At 38.5% G+C, this 12,681-nt stretch overlaps 1 protein-coding gene across 4 annotated transcripts in view; it reads right to left on the reverse strand.

The window, feature by feature from the left end:
• GALNT1 (polypeptide N-acetylgalactosaminyltransferase 1) overlaps nt 1–12,681 on the reverse strand; it is a 132,188-nt gene that overhangs the window by 54,355 nt on the left and 65,152 nt on the right. For all 4 annotated transcript variants that reach the window (XM_073898309.1, XM_073898310.1, XM_025886453.2 and 1 more), the window contains one exon: nt 9,444–9,618. In XM_073898309.1, coding sequence (XP_073754410.1) covers nt 9,444–9,618 — 175 coding nt within the window. The remainder of the gene's footprint in view (nt 1–9,443; nt 9,619–12,681) is intronic.

Here is a 12,681-nt window from a genome sequence, read left to right on the forward strand (position 1 = left end):
ATTGGATTATTCTTTGGGTGTGGAGTTTGATAAGTTCTTTTTTTTTTAATTTTTTTGTTATGTTAATCACCATATATTACATCATTAGTTTTTGATGCAGTGTTCCATGATTCATTGTTCGTTCATAACACCCAGTGCTCCATGCAGAACGTGCCCTCCTCAATACCCATCACCAGGCTAACCCATCCCCCCACCCCCCTACCCTCTAGAACCCTCAGTTTGTTTTTCAGAGTCCATCATCTCTCATGGTTCGTCTCCCCCTCTGACATACTCCCCTTTTCTTCCTCTCCTGTTATCTTCTTCTTTTCCTTTTTTCTTAAAATATGTTGCGTTATTTGTTTCAGAAGTACAGATCTGTGATTCAACAGTCCTGCACAATTCACAGCGCTCACCGTAGCACATACCCTCCCCAATGTCTATCACCCAGCCATCCCATCCCTCCCACTCCCAACCACTCCAGTAACACTCAGTTTGTTTCCTGAGATTAAGAATTCCTCATATCAGTGAGGTCATGTGATACATGTCTTTCTCTGATTGACTTATTTCACTCAGCATAACACCCTCCAGTTCCATCCACGTCGTTGCAAATGGCAAGATCTCATTCCTTTTGATGGCTGCATAATATTCCATTGTGTATATATACCACCTCTTCTTTATCCATTCATCTGTCGATGGGCATCTTGGCTCTTTCCACAGTTTGGCTATTGTGGACATTGCTGCTATAAACATTGGGGTACACGTACCCCTTCGGGTCCCTACATTTGTATCTTTGGGGTAAATACCCAGTAGTGCAATTGCTGGATCGAACGGTAGCTCTAATTTCAACTGTTTGAGGAACCTCCATACTGTTTTCCAGAGGGGTTGCACCAGCTTGCATTCCCACCAACAGTGTAGGAGGGTTCCCCTTTCTCCACATCCCCGCCAACATCTGTCGTTCCCTGACTTGTTAATTTTAGCCATTCTGACGGGTGTGAGGTGGTATCTCATTGAGGTTTTGATTTGGATTTCCCTGATGCCGAGTGATGTTGAGCACTTTTTCATGTGCCTGTTGGCCATTTGGATGTCTTCTTTGGAGAAATGTCTGTTCATGTCTTCTGCCCATTTCTTGATTGGATTATTTGTTCTTTGGGTGTTGAGTTTGATAAGTTCTTTATAGATTTTGGATACTAGCCCTTTATCTGATATGTCGTTTGCAAATATTTTCTCCCATTCTGTCGGTTGTCTTTTGGTTTTGTGGACTGTTTCTTTTGCTGTGCAAAAGCTTTTTATCTTGATGAAATCCCAATAGTTCATTTTTGCCCTGGCTTCCCTTGCCTTTGGCGATGTTTCTAGGAAGAAGTTGCTGCGGCTAAGGTCGAAAAGGTTGCTACCTGTGTTCTCCTTTAGGATTTGGATGGACTCCTGTCTCACATTTAGGTCTTTCAACCATTTGGAGTCTATTTTTGTGTGAGGTGTAAGGAAATGGTCCAGTTTCATTCTTCTGCATGTGGCTGTCCAATTTTCCCAACACCATTTGTTGAAGAGACTGTCTTTTTGCCATTGGACATTCTTTCCTGCTTTGTCAAAAATAAGTTGACCATAGAGTTGAGGGTCCATTTCTGGGCTCTCGATTCTGTTCCATTGATCTATGTGTCTGTTTTTGTGCCAGTACCATACTGTCTTGATGATGACAGCTTTGTAATAGAGCTGGAAGTCCGGAATTGTGATGCCGCCAGCTTTGCTTTTCTTTTTCAGTATTCCTCTGGCTATTCTGGGTCTCTTCTGGTTCCATACAAATTTTAAGATTATTTGTTCCATTTCTTTGAAAAAAGTGGATGGTATTTTGATGGGGATTGCATTGAATGTGTAGATTGCTCTAGGTAGCATTGACATCTTCACACTGTTGATTCTCCCAATCCATGAGCATGGAACGTTTTTCCATTTCTTTGTGTCTTCTTCAATTTCTTTCATGAGTATTTTATAGTTTTCTGAGTACAGATCCTTTGCCTCTTTGGTTAGATTTATTCCTAGGTATCTAATGGTTTTGGGTGCAATTGTAAATGGGATAGACTCCTTGATTTGTCTCTCTTCTGTCTTGTTGTTGGTGTATAGGAATGCCACTGATTTCTGTGCATTGATTTTATATCCTGCTACTTTACTGAATTCCTGTATGAGTTCTAGCAGTTTTGGGGTGGAGTCTTTTGGGTTTTCCACGTACAGTATCATATCATCTGCAAAGAGTGAGAGTTTGACTTCCTCTTTGCCGATTTGGATGCCTTTGATTTCTTTTTGTTGTCTGATTGCTGTGGCTAGGACTCCGTTTTGTTTCTCTTAAAGGTTTTTATTTTTCAAAGATACCTGTGCTGGGTGTAAAATTTTATGCTTCTTTAAAGTTATCTCAGACTTTAAAAGACACCATGTTATCTTTTGGCTTCCTTGTTTTTTTCTGTTGAGAAGTCAGCTGTCAGAATTACTGTTGCACCTTTGAAGGTAATCTTTATCTTTCCCCTCCACCCCTTTGCTTATTTTTACAATTCTTTTCTCTAGCTCTGGCTTCCAACAGTTTTATTATGATATGCCCAAGTATGATGTGGCAGGTAACCTGCTGAAGGTTCATCAAACTTACTGATTCTGTACCTTAATGTTTTTAACATTAGTTTTAGAAAATTCTTGGCTATTATACTTTCAAATATTGCCACTGGTCTATTCTCTTTCTTATTTTAACTATAATTTGTTGACAATCCCAGACCTCTTTATCTCCTGTATCTCTTACTATCTGTTATTTTCCATTCTCCATGCTTCATTCTGGATATTTACTTCTGATCTATAATTCAGCTCACTAATTCTCCCTTTAGCTATGTCTAGTCTGCTGCTAAGCCTGTCCATTAGGTCTTTACTTTTTATTACTGTACTTTTCCAGTTCTAGAATTTCTACTTGGTTATTTTCCAACAGATTCTAGTTCTCTGCTGAAATTCTCAATCTTGTTTTTAAATCTCCTTGAACACATTAATATTATGTACAATCGTTTTAAAGTCTATGTCCGATAACTCCATTACCTGGAGTCCTTCTGGGTCTATTTCCATTGTCTACTGTTTTGTTTTCTTTCATGTGCCTTTGTTTCCTCTGTGTATGAAATACCATTTAAAAATCCTAATAGCTTTCTTCAGAGAGGATTTACATTTGAATCTAGGGGAAGCCAGGGGCACTAGTAAATTCAATTTTCTGGACTAAGATGGTGTAAACTTGGGCTTCAGTCACCACCAGGGCTGATCTACTTTCAATTTCATCATTATTTCTAGGAACCTAAAACCAAATCATGCAGGAGGGGCTATCTGACTCTCCCCCCACCACACACACACACACACACACACATTTGATAGGCTCTGGACTCCAGGTTTTATGCCCCAGCACCAAAAGGCTATCAAAAGTACTATTTATGAACACTACATCTGAAACTAATGATGTACTATATGTTGGCCAACTGAATTTAAATAAAAACAATAAATTCATATGCAATGTCAAAAAAAAAAAGTACTATTTAGGTATACACCTTCTGGAATGCATCAAGGTAAAACTTCCAGGCTTGTTTCTCTGAGTTTTCATCTTCTCCCACAGTATGGCTCCATAATTCTTCACTGCCTTCTAAGCTCTGCCTTCTAACCTCTATATGTTTTTAAACAAGTAATTTTTATATACATATTTTACCTAACTTTCTAATTGTCCTCAACTGAAGAGTTGATCTAAATCACCAAGGCTGCCATCAAAGAAACTGGAAGTCTTCCTCATTCTTTTAAATCAGTTTTATTCCTATCACTCCACAGAAACAATTTTATCTAAATTCCAAGAGCCTCCATACACTGAAATCCACGGGTCAATTTAGAGACTTCATCATTCATCTCAGCAGAATTTAACAGAGTTGACCACTTACACCTTGAACATTTGCCTGACTTCCACGTACTTTCCCCCTCATACCTCATGTTTTCTTACCCTTTTGCTAGATCTTCCTCCTCTTCTCACTCTTCAAAAGATGAAATGTCAATCATCTAACCTAACCTCTTTTCCATCTCCTCCACTTGTAAGGCTATCTCAACCCACCCCATGCCTTTAAATTCACTTGTCCAAATTCATAGCTCCAGCTTCAACATCTCTCCTAACCCCAGGCTTTTATAAATATATGCTAATTGATTTATTTCCCCATATTTCTATTTTCTTCTTCTTTCTATCTTGGCAAGTATCACTGTAATTGAGATGGCTGCTCAGGCCTAAATTCTTACTCCCCCTTTTCTCTTTTACTCCATAACCAATCCTTCAGTGTTCTGATACGTTCCATTGTAAAAAATGCAATCAGAAATTTTAAAACTTCTTCATCCATGCTAGCCTAGTCCATGCCACTATTATCCTCCACATGAATTCTCTGTACCTGGAAAATGTAAATTGGTAAAACCAGTGTGGGAGCAGCTTTTTTTCTTTAATTGAGTGAAATAAAAAAGTACCTACCTCTCAGCACAATAATTTCACTTCTACTGTCACTTTTGGCCATAACCCTTGGTAACAAATACATTGTATGTTAATCTAATACACACATCCTGAAATAATGATTAATGAAAAAATACTTTTACTACATAAAACACTCTGCTATCTTCTATTTCACTAATTTAAATGCTAACAGGTATTCACTAAACTGATTTTATGATCCATTAGTGAGTAAAAGGGTCCTGAATTGTCTAATTTGAAAAGCATTGTTCTACAGAAAAGTGTTAACATTTGTAGAAGAGAATACATGTAAAAGGATGTTTACAGGGACACTGTAACCATAAAGTATATACACATAAAGTAAAAGCAAAATAGATAAACTATGGCGTATTCATACAATGGACTTCTACAAAGCAGTTAAAATGAACGATCCAGAACTACATGCACTGACATGGATAAATCTCAAAATCAATGCTTGAGCAAAAACAATTTTTAAAAAGTTGCAGAAGGATATGTGCATATGCTGTACTACCATTTAAATTAAAAAGATAACACTATAAGCTATATTATTTATATACAGACATGAAGAAGTACTTTTAAAACATGAACAGTAATGATAAATGGAAAAACCAGAAAGATGGTTAGAGCAAAGTGGGATGGAACTGGGGAGGAGTATACAAAGGGATTCAACGGTAGCCATAAAGTTTTATTGCTAAAAGCAAAATATAAAGAAAATACGGCAACTTAAGATTCAAAGGCTGGTGGTTGGTACAAAGGTTTGTTATCTCCTATAGCTTCCTGAATGTTTACACCATTTTATTTTTAAAAAATAACAGTTAAAGAAAGAAGGCTAGTTTTTCCAAAAAAATAAATTTCCAAGAGATCCCTAGTAAAAGATGGAAAATACATGATAAAAAAATACTTTAAGACAAATATTTTGAAGCATAATTTTTATTTCTTTAAATATTTTATTAATTCGAGAGACACAGAGACAGAGAGAACACAACGAGAGGAACAAGCAGACTCCCTGCAGAGCATGGAGCCAAACTCGAGGGGCTAAATCCCAGGACCCTGAGATCATGACCTGAGCCAAAACCAAGAGTCAGATGCTGAACCAACTGAGCCACCCAGGCACCCAAGACCTGATTATTTTTTAAATGAAAGTTAAATTTACTTTAAAAACTAGAAAGATGAAAATGCTATTGTTATACTAAATATCTCACAAATATTTATATGTATAAAAATGTTTAAGTGTACGGTTTTGTGTCTACAGTTTTTAAATGTCAGACAACAATGATAAAAACTTAGTAATAAAAAACTTAACAAATAAAAAATTCAAGAGAATAGCTCAAAGACAGTCTAGAATTTTTCCCTGGAAGAAGAAAAAAGATAAGAAAAGACAAAAATATAAGAGAGTAAGAGAATCAATTCAAGTAGTCCAAAGTGTGGCTAATGGGAGTTCTAAGAAGGAAAAACAGACGGATGGGACATACAAGAGACCTGTTCAACGGGGATGCACATGACTAACCAGACCGCACACCTTTAGTACCACAAGCACACAATTTAGCTGACTTGAAGGATACTGGTACAAAATGCCTTTAACCTACCAATCCGCAGCAAAGAGAGGAAACAGAGGAAGAGTCGATGACGCGTAGTCATGCAGTCCACAAAATGCAGGCTGAGGAAAGATACAAGATACTCTGCCTGGTCTTCAGGGGAATAAAATAGGGAGGGAACCTACAGAGACTGACAGAGGCTTAAGAGATATGTGCACTGGGGCACCTGGGTGGCTCAGTTGGTTAAGAGACTGCCTTCGGCTCAGGTCATGATCCTGGAGTCCTGGGATCGAGTCCCATATAGGGCTCCCTGCTCAGCAGGGAGTCTGCTTCTCCCTCTGACCCTCTTCCCTCTTGTGCTCTCTGTCTCTCATTCTCTCTCTCTCAAATAAATAAAAATCTTAAAAAAAAAAAGAGATACGTGCACCATTTGCAATGTGTGGACCTTATTTGGATCCTGATAATAACACCACAAAAAAAAGAAAAGTATTACATAACTAGGGAAATCTGAATACTAACTAGGTATTTCACGTTATTATAGAGTTACTGTTAAATAATTTTTTTAGGTATAAATGGTATCATAATCTTCCTTCCTATATGAGTCTGTATCTTTCGGAGACACATAATGAAATATTTACAAATGGTACATCTTTGCCTGGAACTGGGGAATCTGCTTCTAATCACACTTAGCTGGTTTTTCACAAAAGGCCACAAAACACAGGGACTTTAGTCAGTTGGTGAATTCCAGAGCTAATGACCCAAGTAAGAGCAAAAAAACAAATTTAGAAACCAGTGTATTTTATAACCTAATCCTGAAAGCGACACTCCATTACTTGTACTGTGTTCTACTGGTCACACAGACCAACCCTAGGTGGAAGTAGGAAGAAGATACATAGAGGTGTAAATACCAGGAGACAGAGACTGTTGGGGAACATAGAAAAGAGCATAAGAGACAAGACTATGAGGAATTACTGATGCGAGGTGAGGAACACATGAGGGTTCCGTATACTACTGTCTCTTTTTGTACACATTTGAAATTCCCCACAATCAAAGTTAAACAAACAAAAAACTTTAAAAGATACCTGTACAGAGATGGAGCAAGAAGGTGTAAAAAGGCTACTCAGTGACAGTAGCGACTTGGTGCCAACTCCCTAAGCGGCCCACTCCCCCAGAGACCAAACGGTTGGCAAGAAGGACTGCGTATCAGCAGCTTGTGTGAAGTAAGACTTTCAAATCTAGGCAGTCCTCATCAAGCCCGAAATTCAGTGCACAAGCCTGTGTATCACACCATTTAAACACTGTCCAAAACATAAATGCTTAATAAAATGTGTTAAGAACAGTAATGTACATAGGGGAATATTCTACCTGGAACAATAAGAATCAAGGCTCTTTTTAGCATAGACACCATTAACATTTCAACTGCAGACTTCCCTGAAGAGTGTAGCTTTCTTTAGTAATTCTCTTTTTTTTTTTTTTTCTTCTTTAGTATTTCTTATATTGTTCAGGAGAGTTAACAGCTTGGGAAAATTTAAGATTGTAACGAAGCTTCTTTTGACTGATCGCCACTTAGCCTATCTGCTGGATGAACACATTGATACTCTCCATCCCCCACACAGTTTAATTTTTATATGCACAATATTAAATGGTGGCCTCTTAGGACTCATTCACACCTGTGCCATGTACTAAACTATAACTACTTTTGCTTTCTCTGAACAACTTTTCAGAAGTTTTCCCTGGAATTATACCGTTTTCCCTGCTATGGTTTTCTATGCACTTACTAACTGCATCCCAAATTCCCCATCATCTAAATTGTTTCCAGAAGCATTCAGCTGTACATCATCCGTCTTCCTGAAGCCTCTCCTGGTGTGCGTCTCTTGCTTGCTTCCATCTCAGTGGCTGCCTCTTGGCCCAACAACTCTCATCCAGGGCTCTCCCTTCACCATCCTCGAGGGATTCCCACATTTGTTTTATGCCAAATCCCCTGTCTTCCACATCCTGTGTCCATCCTTTCCTGAGTTTAGGTCCTCATTTGGTGGAGCATAATCTCCAGTAACTTTCCAAGAAAGGGTGGGTGGCAGTTCGATGTTATGAGACTTTGCATTTTCAAAAATGTCCTTTTTTAAACTATGCATTTGATTGCAAGTATGGACAGATACAGAATTCTAGGTTGGCAATTCTTTTCCTCTGGAATTTTGCTCCTTTGTTTCCAGGATTGCTGCTGAGTTGCACTAAGTTATGCCCTTTTCTTTCTTCCTTTTTAAATTCCAAACACTCTTTGGTTCTCCCAGTGTATCTTTTGAATAGTATCTTATTCTTGTTTTATGGTTGTAGTATGTTTTATTATTTCACTGGGATTAATTCTTTCTAAGTTTTCTTCTCCCTGAAGAGTTTTTGCTTCCTCCAACTTGCGTATTTCTCTTTTGGGGACTATTCATGTTTGAGGGTTTCTTGTGATTGTCTAGTATTCCTTGGTTATGTATTTGTTATAAAAATAGGGAACCAAAAAGCTGAATATTAGCTTGGAATGATGATGACTATGAGTTTTTTTTTCCCTCCACTCTGTGCCTAGTCCTACTCTGTCAAGAATGATCCTCAATCTCTTGCCTGGAGAAACACGGCCTGGCTGTTGGCATTAATGGGAACCACAGAGGGCAAGGTGGCTAGGGTCTCAGGAGCCAAATATGTACGTTCACTTGCTCCATGTGTTTTTCGTATAGTTCCTTTGCTTTTAATGGGGCCTGCTGTCTTCTACCCCAGATACCTTATGTTACCTTCTTCATATGGAGCAACTGGGCCTCTTACATTGGTGGTGGGAGTGTAAATTGGTATAATGATCCTGGGAAAATGTTTGGCAGCACATACTAATGCTATATAGATGTATAACTTATTCCTTTCCCCTGTACATACCAAATAGAAACAAGAGCCTAAGTCCTCCAAAAGACATGCACAAGAATGTCACAACTGCTTTATTCATAACAGTCAAAAGGTGGAAACAACCCCAAGGTCTATCAATGTGTAAATAAATTATGGAATATTCATTCACATAACACATTTATCTTGATGTGGATGATCAGGTATATACGTATATATAAAAATTCAGTAATCTGTATGCCTATTACTGTATACGTTACGGTTTTAAGTTACATACATCTTAAAAGAATCTTTTTTAAAAAGCTGATTATAGGAATGTTTTGAGAAACTTAATATCCTCTACTAATCTATTAAGATAAATCATTATTTTCCAAAGCCTAAAATTTATAGCCTAATGATCAGTAGTATTTTTACCAGTATTTAATTATTTAAGTGGGTAAATAGTAACATAGTGATACAACATTCACTTAAAGAACAGTCAACACTAAAGTGTAATTTATTGGGAATTCAGAACACACTTTTCATTCAAATTCAATGCTGTCAGGATCACACTAGGTACTTACCCTTCTAACCTGACATCTGGTAAAGATCTGTTGAGTGCGATCATCTCACTCGCCATTAAATTGAACTGATTGATTTTAAACATCTCTTTCATCTTTTCTTGATCCTCTTTAGGAATGACGACGGGTTTCCCCATTTCTCCAGGACCTTCATGATGCTTTTGTACTGGCTCTAGAACTAAGAATATGGAAGAAACTTAACATCAGTAGCAATCGATAAATGTTTCTGTTTAATAACATGAGTTTAAATTGGACCCTCAACAACCAGAGCCATTTCTGAGCCCATCCTCTCCCAGTCTGTAAAACCTGGGGGCTGCCCTGTGCTCTTCTTCCACACCAGTGTCCTCACTCAACACCTCCTCACCCTGCACTATTCACCTGCATCATGCACAGCCTTGGCATTCCCATCTCAAAAATCGTTACCACATTAACCTCACTAAAGCACGACCTTCATTGTGGTATTCCTATGATCTCCTAAAGTCTAACTCTTTAATATGGAATTTAACCTAACTTTCCAAACCTACCACCTGGCTCGGCCCTCTACCATGCCACTCCCCACCCCCACTTCAGTACTTAATCCTTCAATCAAATAGCAACTCACTACTTTCCTTCCAATGTGCCTCATGTTTTCCTGCTTTGGTGCCTTTGCTCACAGAAGGCCCCTCCCACAGCACCTCCCCAGTCTTATTTCTGTAATACCAACCATCCACTTGTCTTTTAAGGCCCGGCTAAAACAGCTTCTCTTGTCTGCAGCTTTTCCAAATCTCTCTACAGTGATCATCTACTACTCTTGACTGCCACATCATTTCATCAAGGGCTCTTAGGTCTCTAATCAATTGCTCCCTCCTATAATGATTGCCAACCTGTCTTGTGGGCCCTCTACTAGATCACATCTCTTTTTAGCTCAGGTTTGATTCATTCGTGTACCTTTTGTGGAATTCAGCACAATGTCCTATAGGAGTTTTACAACTATATGCTGAATTAATATGTGAGCAAAAGTGCTATTCAAAATAAGTTAAAATGAAATCCTAGAATCAATAATAGGCATTATAATAAGCATTAAGCAAGGTGGAGCATCATCAAATATAATTCTAATCATAAGTAATGTTATCTCTTGATATATACATAAAAAGAGTAATATTCAGGGGCACCTGGGTGGCTCAGTAAGTTAAGCATCTGCCTTCAGCTCAGGTCATGATCTCAGGGTCCTGGGATCAAGCCCCATGTTGGGCTCCCTGCTCAGCGGGAAGTCTGCTTCTCCCATTCCCTTTGCCCCTGCCCCACTCATGCACGTGAGCACTCTCTCTCTCAGATAAATAAAATCTTTTAAAAAATTTAAATTAAATTTAAAAAGAGTAATATTCAGCAATTTCCAAATACTGTTTCTTGTTTTACACTTTAGAGATGTTCAAAAGTGTTCCAAGCAAAACAAGTTCTCAGATATATTAAACTTGGAAAAAAGTATATTAAACTTCTCATCTAAAAGGCATGGGGAAAGAATGAGGTAAGGTCAAGAATGGGATAAAAATACTTGTTTTGTACATTACTTGTTTATTTTTAAAGCTGAAATTTTTATTCTCCCGTTGTTCATTTTTTTAGGCACCTCCAAAAAGTCTCTACACAAAAATAGACATCAAGGCAGTAGACAAACCATCTCTTTTCAGTCAGGTTTCATCTGCCCAAGAATAGCACTAGCTGGTAAAGCTGACCTGTAAGATGGTTGTTTCAGATGGCGGTACAAAGCAACCTACAAACACCAGGGCTGTAGAATACGAAATTATTGTGTCTTCAACAACTCTGTCTACAATATAAAAACCCATCTTAGACAACCATCAAGAAAAAAATGGTATAAAATAATTTTGCCCCTGTTCTCAGAATGAACTGTGATTTTAGGAGGGCATTAAAATATTAGGAAATAACTTTAAAATTATAGAAAACTCATGTAAAACCATTTTAAAAAACAAACCCTGCCTAATGTTTGTCAAAAAACTAAGCTCTTTATTTTTGTTTTTTTAATGAAATCTTTTTTTTTTAAGATTTTATTTATTTGACAGAGAGAGCACAAGCAAAGGGAGAGAGAGGGAGAAGCAGGCTCCCTGCTGAGCAAGGAGACCGATGTGGGACTCGATCCCAGAACCCTGGGACCATGACCTGGGCCGAAGGCAGCCGTTTAACTGACTGAGCCACCCAGGCGTCCCTCTTTATTTTTTTTTAATCTTTTTTTTTTTAAGATTTTATTTATTTATTTATTTATTTATTTGACAGAAGGAGACACAACGAGAGCAGGAACACAAGCAGGGGGAGTGGGAGAGGGAGAAGGAGGCTTCCCACGGAGCAGGGAGTCCGATGCCGAGCTCGATCTCAGGACCCCGGGATCATGACCTGAGCCGAAGGCAGACGCTTAACGACTGAGTCATCCAGGCGCCCCTTATCATGTGTTTTTGAGAGAGCGTGCGTGTGCGCAAGTGCGTGGTGGATGGGGGGGTAGAAGGAGAGAGAATCCTAAGTAGGTTTGACGCCCAGCCCGGACTCGAGGTGGGGCTCAATCCCATGACCCTGAGATTATGACCTGAGTCGAAATCAAGAATCGGATGCTTAACCGACTGAGCCACCCAGGTGCCCCAGAGAGAGAGAATCTTAAGCAAGCTCCACACTCAGCACGGAGCCTGATGCAGGGCTCAATCTCATAATCTTGTGATCATGACCTGAGCCAAAATCAAGAGTCTGGCACTTAAGTAACTGAGGCACCAAGGCGCCCCAAAGCTCTTTAAATATTAGGGTTGACAGATTTCAAAAAACATCAGTGACAAGCGTAATAAAACCTATAATACAAGTACAGATGTATAACCCCCATATACAATTTTAAATGTTTAAAAATCATAAATTATAAAACTCTTAGAATCAATTCTACTTACCTGTCTCTGAAAAAAAAAAAAAAAAAAGAGCAACCAACAGATTTGGGAACTGGGATGTTCAGGGGTCAGCAGAAAGCAGCAGAGTTCTGGAGGTGGCAATTATCCTGTGTGCATGGCAGAGTTAACACAAAGAGCAGGTAGGAGATATCTAGTGGCCCTGATTATAAATATCTTTCAGTTACCTGAGCCCTATTTTAGTATAAGACGATGCTTTAAAGAAAAGTTAAAATGGGAAAATAAAACTTTTCATGCTGTTTAGTTTTTAAATTAATATTAAGTTATACAGAACACCATCTATAACATATTTTTGCTGGGGTGAAGTGGTA

The sequence above is a fragment of the Callorhinus ursinus genome, unplaced genomic scaffold, assembly GCF_003265705.2.
Source record: "Callorhinus ursinus isolate GAN/ISIS: 27379988/994484 unplaced genomic scaffold, GSC_fseal_2.0 scaffold11, whole genome shotgun sequence".
Taxonomy (NCBI): Eukaryota; Metazoa; Chordata; class Mammalia; order Carnivora; family Otariidae; genus Callorhinus; species Callorhinus ursinus.